Below are 21,989 nucleotides of genomic sequence, written 5' to 3' on the forward strand. Positions count from 1 at the left end.
AGCCAGTATACAGAACATAAAGCTCTCATGCAAAGCCAGGTCATGTGGGTGATATCTGATCATTCCAGAAACTCAGAAACTTCTGCTGACATTATAGAAGGCCACGGTTTTCCAATGCCATATGGATTATGGGGATAGCTAGGGTTCTAAAAGTGTCGTAGCATAACTAAATTCCATACTATCTACTGTTTTTGAATCAGAGAAACTCACAAACCTGTGGAGCTGAATCCATAAGAAGTCTTTTAAACTTACGACCAAGAGGCAGGGGAAAGGGCAGGGTTTCACCTTGTTTTCTGTCCTGAGTAGTTTTCTGATTATCTAGGCTTCTGTTGTAAAACTGGATGTTAAGTGTTTAGGAAATGCCATACAGTTCTATTCATTTTAGTCAGGTATACTTTACACTGGAGACTTTTCAGAGTTATTGTTAGTAACATGGACAGTGAGTTTGAGATAGACAACGTTTATTTTTTAATATTGAAATTTATTAGTTATCTTAAGGCATTGGCTAAGAGAAATAGAACTTTTTAAAAAAATAAAGAGTAAATTGGGGGCTTCCCTGGTGGCGCAGCGGTTGAGAATCTGCCTGCCAATGCAGGGGACACGGGTTCGAGCCCTGGTCTGGGAGGATCCCACGTGCCGCGGAGCAACTGGGCCCATGAGCCACAACTGCTGAGCCTGCGCGTCTGGAGCCTGTGCGCCGCAAGGAGAGAGGCCGCGACGGTGAGAGGTCCACGCACCGCGATGAAGAGTGGCCCCCGCTCGCCGCAGCTGGAGGAAGCCCTCGCACAGAAACGAAGACCCAACACAGCCAAAAATAAATAAATAAATAAATAAATAAAAAATAAAGAGTAAATTGGTTCAGCTTTTTGGGAATCATTTTGGCAATATTTATGAAATCTGAAAATGCTTATGCCCTTTGTTCTGCAATTCTGCTTCTAGCAATCTATTCCTCAGATATATGTGTGCAAAGATGTTCATACATTCATGACATTCTTTGCAATACTGTTAATTATTTTGAGTAATTAGAAACTGTAAATTTCCACTATTTTGGAAAAGGTTAAATAAAATTATGGCACATGAAACTATGAAATACTATGCAGTATTAAAAAGAGTTAAGTAGATGAAAAGTACTGACATGAAAATAAAATCTCCAGGATTTTTACGTGAGAAAAGCAAAAACCGCTGAGGGTCTTGGAAGGATGCACACACAATTGTTACACTGGTTATCGTGGGCAGTGGGTGGCTTGTGAAAAAAAATAATTATAACTTTTTAATATTTAATATTGTTTGAATTTTCCAAATGAGCATGTATGCATATTATTACTTGTGTAGCTTAAAAAAAAAAAATTAAGGAAATTTCATCAACAGAATATATTCCCAAAACAACAATAGCAAGACCACATCAGCTACTTATCTTGCTGATATTTTTAATATCCATCTAGCAATGTAGGTTGGCAATGTTTACAACTGCAATTAGTATTTAGATTTAACATACAAAACAAAATATATTTGACCTTTTGGAAAGTGGGATTTAGGTTAGATACAGTATTTTAAAAATGATCTCTCTGAATAAGATACCTGAGCTGTTTGAAAACTGTTTTGCCAATAAATACATAATAAATAAACTAAGAGAGAAATCCATGCAACCGCAAAGGCTGGGACCTGATTTTCTTGGATAGCCCTGCAGTGCTTGGCACAGAGTAAGTAATAAATATTAAGTGAATGATGGATGAATCGACAGTTTAAATCTTTTAGGTAGCACCCACTTTTAAAAAGCGGGATAGTAGCAAGGATAGATGATTGAGCTTCTCGTTACTGGCTTTTCAAATGAGGATGAGAGGGAGCGGCCCCCTCTTTCTACTCAGAAGGTTAAGAATTTGGTGGAGGACAGCGTTTAGTGGCTCACGTTTTGGCGATCTCTGAATTGAAAAATCATTCAATTTCGGAACCAAACTGAATATAAAAGGGAAAAAAAGCGAGTTGCCACTAGTTATGTGCTTATAATTTTGCTCAGACTAAGAGGAAAGGGCTTTAGCGGGTGTGAAACTGTAGGCAAATCATTCTATTCATGTCTAAATTTTCATCTGAAAAACGAGAATAAGCACTCCCTCGTAGGTTTTTGTTGTTGTTTTACAGGGAGAATGTGGAAACTTTTATAAAATGCTAGCAATACAGTGGTCATTCCATATCCTGAGATGAATATTTCCCATAAATTCGATCCCAGACAGTCGAGGTCGAAAAGCACTCAGAGACTAAAACTATATAAAAATGCAAATATTCTCAAGTTCGGGGCAGTCTCTTTCCCCTATTTCATCTTCATCCCAACCACACCTATCGAGCCGGTGAGGGTCACCGGGCGGGTGACTGGCGCTTCCTGGGGCTGCAAGGCCTGGGGCTCCGAAGACCACAGCCCGCGCCGGGCCTCCCTGCTCCGGGCCGAGCCGCCAACAGCCTTGCCCACCCGGGGCAATTCCGTGGCGGTTCTGGGGCCCTCGCGGGACACTCCTACCTACTCTCCGGAGTCGGGTCCCCAACGCTTTTCCCGCCGGTAGAGGGAGGTGTCCAAGCTAGGCCGCCCCGGGCGGAGAAGCCGGAAGGCCGGCGGAGCCCGCGGGAGCGCGGGTGGGGCAGCGAAGCGGGAAGCACAAGGCGCGCGCTCCCGTGAGCGCAGGAGGGAGGCGGGGGCGGGGCGCGCGCGCCGGGGCGGGGCACCCGGAGGCGGAGTCTCAGGGCGGCCGCAGGAAGAGGGCGCCCTGGAGCCGAGCCGGAGGGCGGCTGTGGGCGGGGCCCAGGGAGGGCGTCGACGCTGAGGGGCGGGGTGAGGCGAGGCGGGGACGCGCTCGGGGGGGTGGGGAAGGCGGGGGCACGGCGGTGGCGGGAGCGTCCCTGGTCTCCGCCCCTGCTTTCCACTCTCTTTCCACCTTCGACCGGCCGGAGCTCCGGAGAAGCACAGCCTGCCGGTACTCGGAGCCGCCCTGCTGCCGCTGCCTCCTCCCTCCGTTCGCGGTGGGCCCGTCAGTCTCCGCACTGTGCGCTCCTCCGTGTGGGCCATGGATGGGTAAGTGCTCGGCGGCCACCGGGCTGCGCTTGCCCGCTTCTTCTCGGCTCTCGGTCGGACGCGTCGGAGCGGGGGAGCCGGGTGCGGCGCCGGCGGCCCGAGGAGCGGCCCGGGCCGAGCCGGACGGCGGGGCTTCCGGGCGCCTCCTCGGGGAGTCCCGAGTCCCGGAGGGGCGGTCCGCCGCAGCCTCTCCTTCCCCCTCGCGGCGCCCCCGTAATGTCCGCTTCTTCACACCCTCGCCCAAGGAAGCGGAGGAAAGCCCGGTGCAGCCCGCGGGTGCCGAGGTCCGCCCTCTGCCCGAGAGTCAGGGGAGCCCGGCCCGGCCTCCAGACACTTCCTCTCAGAAAATGGTGCGCGGCGCTGGGGGGAGGCGGAGGCGGCGCTCGGGGCGGGCGTCCTCCCGCTCGGAGAGTTGCTGTTTACCGGGGAGGTGGGGCGGGCGCTGGAGCTTCCTCTGGCGGGGAGGCGAGTGGCCGCGGAGTGGCGGACGGCGAGGGCACGCGCGGGTACACGTCTGGACGGCGACCCGGTCCCGGAGCCGGGGTCCCACGCGGTCTCCGGGCTTGTGCTGGGAGCTCTGTTAACGATTACCGTACACCGGGCGTCTGGACTCGGTGACCAGGGACGCGTGCCCCTACCAAACCCCCGCCCCCCAAGAAACTTGTGAATTCCCTGCGATGTGTGCAAAATATTGCATAAGTGCGATTTTCGGAGAGCTTTGAAACGCTTTAAAAGTGAATGAGGTCTGTGGCCAAAATAAAGATTTAGGATCACCGATATAAATGTTTCTCTGGGGACCCAGGATTATGGGGTGGGACCAGACAGATATTTGAGTGATTAAGAAAACAACTAGATTAGGATCTTGGTTAATTAGTTGAAGGTCGTAGTCTATGTGCATCAAGATCCAAAAAAAAACCACCTCTATTAGAGCCTGCAAATCCACTTATTTATTTTCATTATGCACTTGAGATTTTGTTTGGCCTTTTACTTGATTTTGATGACAAGATTTCTGTAGACCTCTTGGTTGTGGAGTATACGGAACTTGCTTGAACAGTAAAGCCGCGTACATGTTGCCGTATAGTTGATTGTAATTATCCTGTGTAAAGACGATGGAATGTTCGAACAATTTTTGCCTTCATTAGATTTCGTTTATCCTAGTTTTATAATAAGCCTATATGATAATATATTGGATTAACTCATTTGAATGTACATTGCACACTGTTACAGACGTTAGACAAAGTGCTATTTTAGATTTCATTTGTGGTGGTGATGTTCTCCAAAGTATTTTAAAAATTTAATTGAATCTGTTTTTATTGTTTAATTGAGGCTTCTCTGAGAGCATTGTTGAAAACTCATTTCACACCACCTTTTTCAATTACACTTTACATGTGTGCAGAATTTTGCTATCTTAATTATTTGTATAATTATGCCAATATTTCAGTTGAGAAAGGCTGTGGAAGTAGTATTTCACTATATGTAGTGAATTGTCTTGACTAGTGGTTTGACTTGAGATATGGAAGCAGACTAGCTTTTTGTATTGGAAAAGTTATAGTGATAAGAAAGAGGACTCTTGGCTTATGCATCTTGACTGTTAAACTCTTGGGCAACTGTGAAGTGCAGACTTACTCTTTCAGATAGTGTTTAAGAAGTTAACTTTCTCTTCACCCTAAATGTGGTTTGAAAGCTAGGAATGAGTTTATTGGTTTAAATATGTGGGGCAGTAAGACATACTGGAAGGTAAGTTCATTTGGAAGTTCAAGTAGCAGCATGATTTACTCTTTGCATCGGGACCAATATCGTAGTACATATTACACAATCTAATTTTTTATGCACAAATGTCAGTTATCACATTTAAATTTCAAACAAAATTTAAGTTTCAAAAGAAAAACTTTTAACTCTACATGGTTATTGTTTAAAACAGTTAAATTTGCATCATTAAACAAACTTGTTTACTTTTATTAAGTAATGATGACATAGGTTATTAACAATATATAGAATTTTATTATAGCTTTCTCTTAGGAGATATGGAGACAAACTTAATTGAAGACGGTTTTTTGGGGAGTTGGAAGAGATGGATTTTTGCTTGGCAGAACTATGTGGGTTTTTTACATCTTGGTGTTAAGGGATATGGTTTTGAACACAGTGAGTTTATGCTTTTAGGAGGCTACTTAAATTTCTACATTCTTCCATAGCCTGAAAAAGGTCCTTTTTCATTATTTTGGATAGTTAAAAAAACAAACCACCAGTCAACATATCTTTCTAGTTCCACCTCAAATCCCAACTGTCTTTTGTGTGTGTGTGTGTGTTCATTTCCTCCTGAGATAATTGATACTTAAACACAGTTTTGATGTGGTAGAATTTTTTTTAAAGCAAATCTTTGAAAATTTTGATGTCTGAAGTTTGATGTTTGTGTTCTTAATTCTGAGAGACTGTCTTAGCTATATATTGGTGAGCCCTTTGGGTGGTAGATGCAAATTTGCAAGTTACCGTCTATTTCTGTAAAATCCACTCACTGGTTTTGTTTCATTTAAAACTTTAAATATGATAATTCATACCAGTGATTTAAAAGAATAAACTTTGGTGATTTAAAGTTTTGGTTTGGGTTTGTTAAATAGAGGTAAATGGATAAACACGTACCAAAAGAGAATTTATTATTTGTTTCTTACATTGCTATTAAAGCTTTGCTTTTACACTCTGCTGTTGCTAGACTGTCCCATCACTTTTCTTTGTATTAACATTTCACAACTCATCACATTCTTATTTTTATTATTTGTTATTATAATGCTTTTTCTTTTTTTCTTTATCTTATTATCTCTGTCTTTTTAAAGCTTGTTCTCTAACTTTGTTTTCCATTTTCTCTTTTTACTTTTTCCATACAGTGTTGTTACAGATCTTATAGCAGTCGGTTTAAAGGTAGGAATCTTTTAATATCCTTTCATAAGCATTTTTAAATCTTAGTTTTGGCATTTTTTTCCAATGGTGAAATCATCTCACCTGTTCATAAAATTATCTGTTTTATTGTATGATAATAATCTTTCATTTTTATTTAGCTCCAACATAAGTAGACCTGTAGCTAATTTTGGATTTTATGTGTTTATAAAGAGTGGTTACAATATTATCTTGTTTATATAAAATGTGAACAAAATGTTTAGACCAAAATTTCGCTTTAACTATCAGGGTATTTATTTGCTTTTGTTGTTTTAGCAGTTACATGTAACCTAGGCTCTGATTTATTTTCCTGTCATGTCCTTTCTTTTATCTTGTCTTGGATGCATTTATGAGTAATAAAGTAATAATAGCAGCTAAAGTTTCTTCAATTCCTATTATATGCAAGATGCTTTACATATATTTCACTAATAATTGAAACAGTTCTTCAAGGTAGGTATTAATATTCCCATTTTAGAGATGAAAAAATAGGTTCAGAAAGTTTGTGTTCAAGGTGTGGTGCACCAGAGTTCAAACCCATGTCTTTCTGGTTCCAAACCTGACCTTATTTTTCATTGTACCTCGCTGCCAGCAATGAGGATACTGTCTAAAAGGTGAACAGCGGGAGAGCTGGATAATTAATATTTTACAGTAATGATTCTTCTGAGTTATAAGTCATTTCACTTTTGTCAAAGTCTTCTCATTTACTGGATTCTAAAATACAAATCGAGTTCATCAATATGAGGCTTTTAAAATATAAATGGAAGTTTTAAGATTTCTTTTAGCAATTTGGTATTTGATGCAGCTGAGTTGAGAATCTAGTTCTAGAGACCACGTACAGTTCATATTACTGTAGAAAATGGAAATAATTCATGTGTATATTATATGTATTTTATGTAAAGTTGTTTTGATGCTTTCTGTCCATCATCTCTAGCTAACAGTTTCAACACTTCTGCATGTGGTTTTATTGGATCTGATGGTGGTGCTCATATTCCTACAACATCTTAAAATATAAGCATAAAGATAGCAGAGTTTTAGACTAACAATAGGATGTTCAAGATTAGCTTAATTGGGGACTACTGCTTATACTGTCTTTTGAAGTTGGATGGAGTTAGCTTGCTTTGGCAAACTTCGAACATATTTTATGAGTTGTAAATAAATGGAGAAACCTCTTTTGGTGGGATATACTTTTTCTTTTTGGTAGATACTTATGTTAATTTCTCATTTGGGAATGATACTCATAGATTAGAAACTGCATGCTTATGTCTTGGATCCCTTTTGGCGTCTCCGTAGGGGCCTGTGAGGGAAGGGATATTTAAAGTGAGAGTTGTTTTGGTCTTACCAGAAATGTAATTTGTGATTCTAGAGTTTATCTGGGAAAAATGAATACATGAAACATTTAAAAAACTTACATTTGGGAGTTGAGGAGTTATGCTTGAAGGACTGTCATGCCTGTTTTATTTTGGGGAAAAATATATCTTGATGATAGATAAGAGAAAAATGTAAATGTAAGGCTCAGGAACTAGATTTGAATACGCAATTAGGATCTCTGACTACCTGTGTTGCAGCAAGCACTTTGGAAACAAAGATCAGATCCTACTCTGAAGAAAGGATAAGCTGATTAGTTGATTCACTTGGCAATACTGGAAATGTCTGTAAAATTATTCATTATATGAAGAAAATTCTCATAAGATTGTTCTGCTTCAAAGCTTGGATCCCATCCAAGGAAGTTTAGTTACCAAGTAATAGGCCAATAAGGCTCATATTTCCTCTAGATTGTATAAGCCAAAATTAGCGAATTTAAATAAATTCTTCAAGAATGTCACTTATTTTCTTTTATTTGCTGTCTGAGTATAATGATACAAGAAATAGTTTTAGTCAGTGCAAGAGTGGATTTCAGGTTATGCTCCATCAGTTGCTTTCCCGGATGCAGAAAGTAATATGGATTTTATTTTAGAGAATTGAAAATACCCTTAAATATGAAGTCCATTACCTTAGTGAAAGAAAACTGAATTGTTTTTAGAGATTAAGTGACTCACTAGAATATGTCATGAGGGCAGGGATTTTTGATATTTCCTTCACTACTGTGTTTCCAGTGTCTGGCACATAGTAAGCTCTCAGAAATGCTTGATGAATGAATGGATGCCAAATTCTCACACAATCAATTAGGTGGCAAACTTATACTGGAGCCAAGCCTTCTGATTTTGCTAGTGTTTCTTCTAATAGGTATATACCATGGTGAGAGAGAATTAAATTCTTTTTTTAGATTAGAATTTTCTTGAAGATGGATAAACATTTTCAGGCAACTTAGGGCTGTGCTGTATTTGAGATTTATTTATACCTAGTTGTATACCTTGGATGTTCTTTGCAGGGTATCAGTTTTTGAGCCTTGCCTAAATTAGGCAAAAAATTAGCTTTTGGTACTTCTCATAAAATATTTGTTTTATTTCCATATGTTATTTTGTATTCTGAAATGCTTTTAAAAACAGCGAGAAGTAATTGCTGTTCTTAATTTTCAATTCTTTTAAATAAAGAACGAACCAGGTGATGATGATTGATGCTGGGCATGTTTCAAGAACTTTATTATACCAGATAAATCAAAGCATCAGCATTGTGGGTAACATAGCTTTTTGTGTGTGTAACTAAGTGTATTTTAAATTTCTAGTTCATACTTTAATTATTACTAGCTAGTGTATCTTAAACTCAAATATTTCTCACATTCCTGGATAATTTTTCAGAATACTGTAGTGGCCATTAAATGATTTTTTAAAATGATCTTCCATATTAAATATATTTTAGGCATTTTCTAGTTTACCTTTCTATTTTAAATGATTAGATGAGTATAGAAAAACCTACAAATTTAGGAAGGACTATAATTGGCTTCTAATAATTATCATGCCTGTCACTATATAGGAAAAAACACTACAGTGTATTTAAATTAATTTTGAAGATTGATTTTCTATTGCTCCACCAGGAGTTAGCAGACTACAGCCTGTGGACCAAATCCAGCTTGGCACCTGTTTTTGTAAATAGTTTTAGTGAAACACAGCCATGCTCATTTGTTTCCATATTGTCTGGATACTTTAACGATACAATGACAGAAGGGTTATAACAGGGACCATATGACCGCAAATTCTAAAATATTTACTTTCTGACCCTTTGCAGAAAAAATGCACCTACTGCTTGCTGTGTTTGAACTACAGAAAAGGCGTTTGCCAGAAATCTTTTTTTTTTTTTTTTAAACTGAGCAGTAACTTACATAGAGTGAAATGCACAGGTCTTAAGGGTACAGTGCAATAAATTTTGACAAATGTATCCCCGTTTCCTGTTGCCCTTTTCTAGACCCAGTCTAGGCAACTCTTTTGATTTCTGTCATCACAGATTAATTTTGCGTGCTTGATTTTCATATAAGTGAAATAAATATTCATACTCCATATATACAGCATAAGCTCTTTGATGCCTGGCTTTTACTCAGCAAAATGGATTTTTAGATTTATCTATGTTCTGTGTATCAGTAGTTCTTTCTTATTTATTAACTAGAGTATTCCATTGTGTGAATATATCACAATATTTAAAAATCCATTCTCATGTTGGTGGGCATTTGGGTTCTTTTCAGATTTGAGCTATTATGAATAAAGCGACTGTAAACATTTGTGTATGTCTCTGGGTAAATGTGTGTTTCATTGTACACTATGCTTAGGAGTAAAATTGGATATGTGTATGTTTAACTTGGTTATTTTTTAAAATGTACCACTTTACACTTAGAGCCGCTTTGTATTCGAGTTCAGGTTGCCCCACATCCTTGCCAACACTTTACTGTTAGGCATTCTAGTGAGTATAACTAGAATGCCTAGTAGCATCTCATTATAGTTTTAATTTCCATTGACCTGATGACTGATGGTGGTGTGTACCGTTTCATGTGCTTATTAGCCATTCACTTACCTTCTTTTATGAATGTTAACTTTTTTGCCTATTCTTTTAAAGTGGGTTTCTTGTAGACAACTTTATCGTTAGGTTTTTTGTTGTTTTTTTTAAATCCACTCTGAGCAATCTTTTAATTGGTGTATGTAGGCCATTACCATTCACATTTCAAGGGATGATTAATTTAGTTAATAAGTACCTTGTTCATAACTGTTTGTATTCATTGGCTTGTTCTTTGTTTTTATCTTCTCCCTCTCATTTTTTTTGCCTTCTCTGGTTTTAATTGAGCATTTTATATGATTCCATTTATTTCCTCTGTTAGCATCTTATACCTCTTTAAAAAAATTTTTTTAATGGTTGCAGTATACATTTACAGCTCATTTTATGTCCACCTTCAAATAATGCTATGCTGCTTCATGTATAGTGCATGTACCTTAAACAAAGCATTCCCAATTTCTCCTTCCTGTCCCTTAGGACACTGTTATCCTTCATTTTACTTAACCATATGCAGTAATCACCCAATACATTGTTACTATTATTACTTTAAATAAACAGGCTTTTTAGATCAATTAAGAAGTATAAAATACCTTCATTTATTCCTTCTCCAACAGTCTTCCTTTCCTTATGTAGATCTGAGTTCTGATCTATATAATTTTTCTTCTCCCCAAAGACCTTCTTTTAACATTTTTTGTAGGGCAGGTCTACTGATAATACACTTCCTTGGTTTTTGTCTGAAGAAGTCTTTATTTCTCCTTTACTTTTGAAGGATGCTTTTCATGTAGAATTCTAGGTTGGTGGGGTTTTTTTTTCTCCATTAACTCTTTAAATATTCCACTCTACTTTCTTCCTGCTTCCATGGTTTCTGATGAGAAAGAAACCTCTGTAATTCTTATCCTTAGTCCTCTGTAGGTAAAGAGGTTTTTTTTCCTCAAGATTTTCTCTTTGTTTTTGGTTTTCTGCAGTTTGAATGATCTGCTGAAGTGCATATTTTTGGTATTATTCTACTTGGTGGTCTCTGAGATCCTGGGTTTGTGGTTTGGTTTCTATCATTGATTATGGAAAGCTCTTGGTCATTCATTACTTTGAAATGTTTTTTTCTACTTCACTCTCTCTTCTTCTCTTTCTTTCTTTTTTTTTTCCAATTCTTTTTTCTCTTTGCATTTCTGTTTGGGAAGTTCCTGTTGAAATGTCTTCAAGCTCATAATTCTTTCTTCAGCCATGTCCAGTCTGTTGACGAGAGTTTGTATAAGACTGGTAGTATTTTTTCCTTAAATGTTTGATAGAATTCATCAGTGTAGCTATTTGTGGGTGCATTTTCTTTGCAGGAAGGTTTTTAATTATGAAGTCAGTTTTAAAAAATAGGTATTGTGCTGTTCAGATTTTTTTTCTTTCATTGCATCACACGAAATTTGGTGTGCTGGGTTTTAATTTTCACTCAGTTCAAAGTATTTTCTACTCTTAGTGTGATTTCTCTTTTTACCTATGATTATTTATAAGCGTGATTTAATTTCTAAATATTTGGGGGTTTTCAAAGCCAAATCTTGGGATTTCTTTCTATTTCTAATTTTTTAATTTTTATTTTTATTGAAATTTATTTAATTAATTAATTTATTTATGGCTGCGTTGGGTCTTCGTTGCTATGCTAGTTGCGGTGAGTGGGGGCTACTCTTCGTCCTGGTGTGCAGGCTTCTCATTGCAGTGGCTTCTCGTTGCGGAGCACGGGCTCTAGGTGTGTGGGCTTCAGTAGTTGTGGCACACGGGCTCAGTAGTTGTGGTGCACGGACTTAGTTGCTCCGCAGCATGTGGGATCTTCCCAGATCAGGGCTCGAACCCATGTCCCCTGCATTGGCAGGCGGATTCTTAACCACTGCCACCAGGGAAGTCCCTTTCTATTTTTTTAAATGCTACTTTGATTAGAGAACATGCTGTATACCATTTCACCTCTTTACATTTTCTGAGATTTGTTTTAATGTCAAGCTATAGTCTGTCTTTATGAATGTTCTATGTACACTTGAAAAAAATGTCTAATTTATTTTTGTTGGGTGTAGTGCCTTATAAATGTCAATAGAATAAACTGGTTGACGTTTCAAGTCCTCTCTAACTTTCCTGATTTTCTTTCTATTCTGTTAATTACTGAAAGAGGAGAAGAATATTGGAATTTCCATCTGTAGTTGTGTTTTTTTAATTTCTTTTTGTAGTTCTGTCAGTTTTTGCTTTATATATTTTAAAGCTCAGTTATTAGATGCATTCACATTTAGGAATGTTATATTTTCTTGATGAATTAACCTTTAAAAAAATCATTTGTAATATATATCTTTATCTAGTAATAGTTCCTGTCCTGAAATCTACTTTGTGTGATAGTAATGTAGTCATTCTAGTCATTCCAATTTTCTTATGATTAGTAGTTGTGGGGTATATCTTTTTTCTGTTCCTTTTCCTTTTCTTTTAATCTGTCTGTGTTTTAAGATAGGTTAAAGGATGGATGAGCCAAAGAGATAACAAATAGCAAGATGGTAGGCTTAAATCTACTTGAAGGATTAGGTTCCAAAGGACTGGCTTCTCTTGCTTTCTCTTTGTTTACTCTGATAAAAGTGAGCTACCTTATGGAGAGGCCCATTTACAGAATGAATCCTGCCAGCAACCACTTGAGTGAGCTTGGAAGTGGGACCTCCATTTCCTCTATTGAGCCTTGAGATGATTGCAGCCTGTGAGAGACTTTGGGCCAGAGGACCTAACTAAGCCATGCCCAGGTTCCTGACTCTCAGAAATGGAGTTTAAAAATACTTGTTTTTATAAGTTGCTAGATTTTGGGGTAATTTGTTATGCATCCATTCATAACTAATACAACTACCTAACTCAAAGTAGTGAATAAATACTGAAAAATGAATAATAAAATAGCTTATTCATGTCCAAGTAAGATCATGTAAGTGCAAATACTTTTTTGGTTGTAAATCACTGCATATGACTTTTTTATATGACCACATTCTTTCTCTCTCTCTAATAGCTTACCATAATTTACACATACTTTGATTTTTCCTTTTTAAAGGTTTTGTTTTTTCGTAGTATACTAATGTGGTGAATTTCATTGATATCTTAGTTTTTTAAAACTTTAGTACAAACTTACAGAAAGTTTGTAGAATAGTATAAAAACTTATATAACCATTACCCAGGTAATTCACATTTGCCCCATTTGTTTTATTATTCATTTATATAGTGTTTCTCTCTTTTTCTTTATACATATGTGTATGTTACTTTCTGTAGATATACACATATCTCTCTATATTCTTTTTTCACTTTCTGAATCATCATTTGGTTAGCATGATTGTCAGCCCAGCTTCTCCACTATATTAAGTTACTAATTTTCCCTTCATAATTAATAGCTTGTCAAGGAGATTCCTTGAAACTTCATTGATACATTATTTTACTTTATTCTTTAACCCCTAAATACTTTAGAGTGTATTGCCTAAAAATAAAGACATTTTACATTACTGTAGCATAATTAGCAAAATCTGGAAGTTAATCTAAAATGTTTCCTCAGTCTTTTTGATTCATGATATTGATGTTTTAAAAGAATATAGGCATGTTATTATGTAGGATATCCCTTACTTTGAGTTTATCTGTTTCTTATAAGTAAATTTAGGTTATGTATTTTTGCAGGAATACCACAGAAGTCATGTTATAGTCTCAGTGTATTTTATCAGAAGGCAGAGGATGCTGATTTGTCCTATAACTTGTAATGTTAACTTTGATCACTTGGTTAAAGCTGTATTTGCCAGGTTTTCTGTTGTAAATTTACTGTTTTTCTCTTTGCAACTAGTAAGTATTTTGTGGAGTAGTACTTTAAGGCCATGCTAATATTATTTTAATTCTCAAATTTTAACCTACTAGTTTTAGCATCTATGTGATGCTTCTTGCCTTAATTCGTTATTATAATGATAGTTGCAAAGAGGTGATTTTCTAATTTTATTTTTGGAATCAAGATTTCATTCACTAGCTGCTTAAAATGAACTGATTAACTTTCATTCTTTTGCTGTTTTGTGGAACAACTTTTTTTTTCAAAGTTTAGTTGATCTCACCTGCAAAGTCATCTGGACCTGGGTTGGTAGTGGGGGATAGGGATGTCGTTGTCTATTACTTCACTATCTTTAATTCTTATGGTCAATTCAGGTTTTTTATTCCTCTCACAGTAATTTTAGGATTTGGATTTGCTCTTTTGCTTTATTTTTTTTCTTTTTTGAGTTAATAATTAACTCATATATTTTAAAATCTGTTTTCTCATAAATGTATTTACAACTATAAACTTATCTTAAAGTACTAAAGCTGGATCCCACAAGTTTTGGATTTGTGTTTTCATTTTTATTATATCTAAGTATTTTTATATTTTACTTATGATTCTTTAAAAATTTCCTTTATTTATTTATTTATTTTTGAAGTATAGTTGAGTTACGATGTTGTGTTAGTTTCTGGTATACAGCAAAGTGATTCAGTTACATATATATGTTTATTTATATATATGTATATATATTCTCTTTTTCAGATTCTTTTCCATTATAGTTTATTACAGATACTGAATATAGTTCCCTGTGCTCTACAGTAGGGCCTTTTGTTTATCTGTTTTATATATAGTAATTTGTATCTGCCAATCCCAAACTCCTAATTTACGCCTCCCTCCTCTTTCCCCTTTGGTAACCATAAGTTTGTTTTCTATGTCTGTGAGTCTGTTTCTGTTTCTTAAATTAGTTCATTTGTATCATTTTTTAGATTCCACATGTAAGTGATATCATATGATATTTGTCTTTTTCTGACTTCGTTTTAGTATGATAATCCCTAGGTCCATCCATGTTACTGCAAATGGCATTATTTCATTCTTTTTTATGGTTGAGTAATATTCCTATGTATATATATCACAACTTCTTTATCCATTCATCTGTTGATGGACATTTAGGTTGCTTCCACATCTTGGCTCTTGTAAATAGTGTTGCTAGGAACATTGGGGTGCATGTATCTTTCCGAAGTTTCCTTTTTAACTCCAGGATTATTTAGTGGCTTTAAAAGTTTAGTTCCCAAACATTAGCCACTCTTTTTAATTTTGTTTCTAATTTTATTGCAGAGAACATAGTATGTTCAGTATATTCCTTTGGAACATATTGAGACTTCTTTTATGAACTAATATGGGAGTTGGCAAACTATGGCCCAAGGGCTAAATAGGGCTCACTGCCATCTGTTTTTATACATCCTGCAATCTAAAATGGTCTTTATACTTCTAAATGCTTGAAAGAAATCCAACGATTAATACTTTGTAACAGGTGAAAAATAGATGAGATTCAAATCTCAGTGTCTGTAATTAAAGTTTTATTGAAACACAGCCATGCTCATTCATTTTCACATTGTCTGTGACTGCTTTTGTGAGTTATGACAGAGACTGTATGGCCCACCAAGTTTAAAATCCCTTACTATTTGGCCCTTTACATATAAAGTTTGCCAACCTGATACAATGTCTGTTTTTATAAATGTTTATTCTTAGCTGGATGTCTGGTTCTGCATTCAGTGTATCTATTAGTTCAAGTTATTGATTGTATTTTTTTTTTCTGGTCATATTTTTTATGTTTGGTCTATTACTTTCTAAGAGAAATGTATTAAAATTTCAATTCAACTGTTGATTTATCTTTTTCCCTGACATTTCATCAAGGTTTTTCTCTCATTATTTTGGTTCCTGAAATCCACATATCCCTTCAGCTTCTACAGCTCCTCCATGGTTGATTTTGGAGATGGGAGTTAGCAATTCATGTTAGCTTCAGGCTTCAGACCAACCTATTTATTACTTAGTACAGGAAGTACAAAGGACGGTGGTAGCTTCAGGCTTCAGACCAACTCATTCTAGTTTCAGGCTTCAGACCCACCTATTTATTACCTAGTACAGTGAGTACAAAGGACTATCACCTAGATATGTTATTGTGAAATTTTAGAGTTCCACTGATGAAGAGATGATTCAGAAAGCTTCCGGGGAGGTTGGGGCAGAAAACAAGTCAACTTCAAAGAAATGAATGTCAGACTGGCATCTTACCAGCCCTACTATATGCTAGATGAAAATGGTGAATCTTTTCCTAATTTTCTTAGGAAAAAAAATTTTTAACCCAGAATTCTTTGCTATCAAATGATTAATTATGAGGATAGAATTTTCTGACATGCATGGACCCAGAAAGTTTACCTTGGTGTTTACCATCATTTAGGTAGTTGTTTAAGGTTGTACTCCAGCAAAATAATAATGTGAACTAAGGACAAGGAAGACAGAAGTTCAGGAAAAAGTTGAGCCAACCCAGATGAAAAGTGAAAAGAAGACTTAAGTTAATAGCTGTTCAGAAGTCCTAGAGAGCAGTCATTCTAGATTGAAGCAGGAGAAAAGAGGGTTTTAGGAGGGAGATCTTAGGAAGAAAAATGAGGACTACATAGAATGAGTGGTGCCATGAAGAGTTTGGGGAAAATATGATGATATAATAAAGGATAATAGTGTGAGGAAAATAAAGACAGTTTAAAAATGTCACGGAAAGCAAAAATGAATGAATGAATAAATAAAAATGTCTAATTATGAACCAAATTAGAATGTAGCATGATGTTAAGAAATTGGTAGAGTATAATAAAGAATGCATTTGATCTTGATTCTAAGAATAGTCTTTTTCAAGTGGTTCTAAGGTTGTGACATTAGACGCATAGAGTAAAAAGTGAAGTGTTCCAGGATTATGTTTCCTTGAACAATATTTATATTGTAATAAAAGTGTAAATGCTGTGTATTGATTTTCAACTTTGAGTCAACCTTTGGACAGGACAGGAATGGACAAAGCCCAGAATGCTATTGTTGGAGGGCAGAATGTAACAAGCATACCAATAAAAGTAAAAATGAAGCTGGCAGAGGGAGGGAGGGAGGGAACAGATTACTAACCCCAAAAGCTCTCTTTTGGAGAATCAAGAGGTAATGTCAAGTTGACAAAACAAGCAGTAAAGATACACGTGTAGTATTTAAAGTTCAAAGATACTTACACAAGAATTAAAATTAAGAGCATATATTTCAAACATTGAGAGAACAGAAGAAGGAATTATAAGAGGTAAACTAAGTTTTCATATTAGAAGTCAGCCAGTTTATTTTTAAAGTTGATAACTTAAAAGTAGTGGTATAAGCATATTATCTAATGTTGTGGTGGCAACCATTAGAATAAGAACTGTTTAAAGATTCTGTTTGGGTGGAGAGATTTGCTTTTATCATATAGACTATTTTGTAAAATTTGTTACAGTACACGTATTTGATAAAAATAAAAATTAAATTCATGAATAAAAGTTAAAAGGACAGAAGTAATTCACCAAAAAATAAATTCAACTGTGTGTTTAGGGAGATCTCTCATTCACATTGTTGTCCCCCTTCTTGTCTTTTCCCCAAAGATAACAATTTTATTAGTTTTTTCTTTACCCTTCTAGTACCTTTTTAATGCAAATACAGGCAACTGTACATATTTTTTCTTCCTCTTCTAATATAAAAGACAGCATATTTCTATGCACTGTTCTGCACTTTTTTTTCTCCAAAACATAGGAAATCTTCATTCAAGAGAGGACTCCTGTGAGTCCTGAGGAGTTGTATAGCAGTTTTAGGTGAAAGACGAAATAGCCACATCCATAACTAGTCATAGATTTCAAGATCTCTCTTAATTATTGATAGGATAAGTAGGCAGAACATCAACATTCTGTTCACCAGTACTGCTTTTGCCTCCCTCTCCCAGATTAAAAAACTGCATTTTATCCCTATCCTGCTGGGTATCAGTATATAAGAAGTCATTTTAAAAGGAAACTTTGCATATCTATTATAATATTAGACTAATTTTACAGAAGAAAAAAACCTGTGGTGTTAACTGTAACATGATACCTTAGGTCAAACCTAATACCCTAGTGACAGGGGCTGGATTCAAACAAAGGTTTGTTTCCAAAACCAATGCTCTGTTTTTTACCCCTTGGTGTCAGTTGGTTTTAGGAAAACTGATATTCCAGATAGTATTTGGTTAATAAGCTCCATTATTTTTGGATGTTGGTTTGTTCTGGGATAAAAATAGTATACCACTGTGTTAGAGATGGAAGCATAGCTTACAGTCTGCTAAAGCAGTGAAATATACTTGTAGTTTCACTAAGGTGAAGAGATTAGAGTACAACCCTGTTTTGTTTTGTTTTTTAATTAATTAATTAATTTTAGGCTGGGTTGGGTCTTTGTTGCTGCGCACGGGCTTTCTCTAGATGCGGTGAGTGGGGGCTACTCTTCATTGCAGTGCACGGGCTTCTCATTGCAGTGGCTTCTATTGTTGCGGAGCACGGGCTCTAGGTGCGCAGACTTCAGTAGCTGCGGCACACAGGCTCAGTAGGTGTGGCTCGTGGGCTCCAGAGCGCAGACTCAGTAGTTGTGGTGCACAGGCTTAGTTGCTCCGCGGCATGTGGGATCTTCCCGGACCAGGGCTCGAACCCGGGTCCCCTGCATTGGCAGGCGGATTCTTAACCACTGCGCCACCAGGGAAGTCCCACAACCCTGTTTTTGTGATGCGTTGGAATTCCATCCATTGAGACCCATAGCCATTCAGTCTGCTCTTTCTCAACTAAAGTAGCATGAAAACTAGCCTATGTTCATACAGTGTGGCTATTATAAAATTCAGAGGTGCCTTCAGATCATTAAATGGTGCAAGAAGGAATTTTAAATTAAAAAAAATTTTAAACATTTTTGCTATGATAGATATGTTCCATAGAATTGACCAAAAATTCCCATGAAATATATTTGATTGAAAGACCCAGGTATGGAGCTTAAAACAAATGTTGGCAAAATTTTTAAAGTTCATTTTTTTTTCAAAATGAAAATAGCCCATTTCCCTTTGATTAATGTTTAAATGCGACAAGTGTAAAGGAGAAGGTAAAAGCTAGAAATAATAATTCCTGCTAAAATTTAGGTGAGTTTGCTTTTAGACCTTTTCATATATGCTCACAGTATATGTGCATATTTATTATTAATTTGCTTTACAAAAATGGAAACATAATACATGTTATAACTAATTTATATGGCTTTCAAAATGAACAATATCTTGTGAGTTTATATCAGGTTGATAAGTCTGGTCCTTTATCATTTTAGTAACCGTCTAGTATTTCATTGCATGGATCTGTTGTAACTCATGTAACTAATCTCTTATTATGAACATAGTGGTGGTTTAATATTTTAATAGTTTAGTATAGCAGTTAAAAGCATGGACTCTGAAATTGGCCTGCCTGGGTTTGAATCCTGACCCCAACTCTTTATTTGTAGTGTAATTTATATAAGCTACTTAACTCATTTACGCCTTATTTTTCTCATTCACAAAATGTTAATAGGCTTTCCAACTCTGTGTTATGAGAATCTAAAAAATTGTTAGGATTTGTTTATGAATGTGTGAGAAGAGGGAAGTTTCAATGATAGGCTTAATAAAAGAATTTGTAAGTTTATATGTATTTCAGAAAATAGGTGTCAATATAATATTAGGGCAGTAAGTTATTAAGTATGACAACTAACCAAAACCCAGACCTTGTCATTATTATGGGACATAGCTATACTTTCCAGAATTCAGGTGATCACAGGACATCTTTGTTAGAAATAACATTTATTTATAAGCAGTTTTATGACCAGAATTGTGTCTTTTTCTGCAGCTGTATTGGAAGAGGATGTTTTATCCTTGTCTTACAGAGATTTTTTTCACAAGCAGTTCAATAGTGCCTGTGGTTTCAAAGTTAAGCACTAATATTCTATTAGTTACAACCTTGAGGGGAAAAAAGAGAGTTGAAAGAGGTTTAGAACTTAAAATGTGGAAAGGAAAAGGATAGAACTAGTATTTTTAATGAATGAGGTATGAGATGTAATATTTTGAACCAACACTGATCACCATAATATTGCTCAGTGCTTAGCATTTTATGACCATTTGATAGTTCATTGATTCTAAGGCCCCCCCTTTTTTTTTCCGTATTAACATTTCTGACATCAGGGTGCATCTTAGCGTTGATAATGTACTACAGTTTGGTTGACAGCACTTTTTCTTTCTGGATATTAGATAAAATTATGGAGTCTTACACTTGAAGCCTTCTTAGATTACATGAAATATGTTTGATAAAGCACATAGAACAGTACGGGCACATATTAAGCAGTCAGTATTAGCTATCTTTGTATTTGTTTATTTTGTTCTTGTAAAGGATGATTACATGTACATATCTTCATGTACAGTTCTAATATAAAATGTCTAGATGTGGAATAAATGAATCAAAGGATTGGCATAAGATATTGAGAGGAAATTTGTTTATTAGACTGGAGAGCAACAGGTATGTCAGGTGAAAAATAAACCAGACCTAGATTTTAATTGTACCACCTACCCTCTCTGACCTACGTCGAATAATATAACCTCTGATTCTTTGAGGGATGATAATACCTACTTTGCAGAGTTGTGAGAATTGGAGAATACGTATAGTAAAATCTTTAAAATATCTGTTCACTGACTATAGGACAGAATATTTTACATTTAGGCCTATTTGGGATATCCAGGACATCTTTGACTTCTTTTTCTCTCACTCCATGTCTAATTATTAGCAAACCTTTCTAAGTGTATTCATAATTCAACCACTCTCCCCAGTAACACTCCCTTTGCCCCTCATCTGGATTATCACCTTAGCTTCCTACTGGAGTCTCTGCATCTTTCTCTGCTTCATTACAAACTATTCTCAACACTGCAGCCAGAGTGATCAGTTAAAAAGTAAATCAGGGCTTCCCTGGTGGCGCAGTGGTTAAGAATCTGCCTGCTAATGCAGGGGGCCCGGGTTCGAGCCCTGGTCTGGGAAGATCCCATATGCCGCGGAGCAACTAAGCCCGTGCGCCACAACTACTGAGCCTGTGCTCTAGAGCCCTTGAGCCACAACTACTGAGCCCGTGTGCTGCAACTACTGAAGCCTGCGCACCTAGGGCCTGTGCACCGCAACAAGATAAGCCACAGCAATGAGAAGCCTGCGCACTGCAACAAAGAGTAGCCCCTGCTCTCCACAACTAGAGATAGCCTGCGCGCAGCAATGAAGACCCAACCCAGCCAAAAATAAATAAATAAGATAAATTAAAAAAAAGTAAATCAGATCATGTCACTCCTTTGTTCACAACTCTTTGTCCCTCGTTTCACTCAGTAACATTTTTTAGAATGGCTTTCAAGGCACCACATGCTATGACATACCCTCCTTGTCTCTTTAGTTTTCTTCTCTCCTTGCTCACACTCTTTCAGTCACAGTTGGCCTCGTCACTGTTTTCTAGAACATGCAAGGCATTCTATCTCAGTTTCCTCGGCCTACAATTTCTTCCCTCAGATACCTATATAGCTTGCTCCTTACCTCCTTAAGACTACACTTAAGTGTCACTTGCTCTTAAATCTTTCCTTGACCACTCTACTTAAAAATCGCAGTTCTCCTCTTTACCCCTCGTTGCTCCTTATCCTGCTTTTTAAAAAGCATTATGACTTTAAAACATACTACACAATTTTCTTAATTTGATTGTTATGTGTTTCCTTCTGCAAGACTGTAAACTCCACATGATAAGGGCAGGAATTTTTGTCTGTTCACTGGGATTTTCCCCAGTGCTTAAAGACCCTGGCATATAGTTTGGTGCTCAGTAAATATTTGTTGGATCTGTTGAGTGAATGAATATTGCTAAAACACTTTTACATATTGAAGTCAATGTGTATGATCTATGCCTATATAGTAGGAACTAAATAAATATTCAAATGAATGGCATTTTGATTAGACGTCATGAATTAGAAGGCTTTTGGAGGAATAATTTTGCTAGTCATTAAAAAAAGTGTTACTATTTATTGCTAAGATGTTCATATAAAATGAAGACAATAAAAACCATTTTATTGAAACTGTGTCATAAATGAGATTGTAAACATTGTCACAGCTGTATATTTGAAGAATTTACCCCATCTTTACCACCTTGTTTATTCTCATTGTCTTAAAATCTCAACAGTGGCAGCTTTGGAAAGGAAAATGTCACAAACAATTTGGTAACTATTCT

The 21,989-nt window shown here is 36.8% G+C and overlaps 2 protein-coding genes across 6 annotated transcripts in view; one reads left to right on the forward strand and one right to left on the reverse strand.

Annotated features, from left to right (window-relative positions):
- HSDL2 (hydroxysteroid dehydrogenase like 2) overlaps positions 1–2,600 on the reverse strand; it is a 93,881-nt gene extending 91,281 nt beyond the window's left edge. The window contains exon 1 of the mRNA XM_082469215.1: positions 2,510–2,600. The gene's annotated coding sequence lies outside the window, so the exon portion shown is untranslated. The remainder of the gene's footprint in view (positions 1–2,509) is intronic.
- Positions 2,601–2,743: 143 nt separating this feature from the next.
- PTBP3 (polypyrimidine tract binding protein 3) overlaps positions 2,744–21,989 on the forward strand; it is a 101,541-nt gene continuing 82,295 nt past the window's right edge. For 2 of the 5 annotated variants that reach the window (XM_082469178.1, XM_082469179.1), the window contains exons 1-2: positions 2,924–3,058; positions 5,938–5,971. In XM_082469178.1, the coding sequence (XP_082325304.1) occupies positions 3,051–3,058; positions 5,938–5,971 (42 nt within the window). In that variant the 5' untranslated portion in view covers positions 2,924–3,050. Of the gene's footprint in view, positions 3,059–5,937; positions 5,972–21,989 lie in introns of those variants that run through there. The other 3 variants (XM_082469181.1, XM_082469180.1, XM_082469183.1) reach the window with 3 other exon arrangements.

Source organism: Balaenoptera physalus, assembly GCF_965194825.1.
Source record: "Balaenoptera physalus genome assembly, chromosome: 7".
NCBI lineage: Eukaryota > Metazoa > Chordata > Mammalia > Artiodactyla > Balaenopteridae > Balaenoptera > Balaenoptera physalus.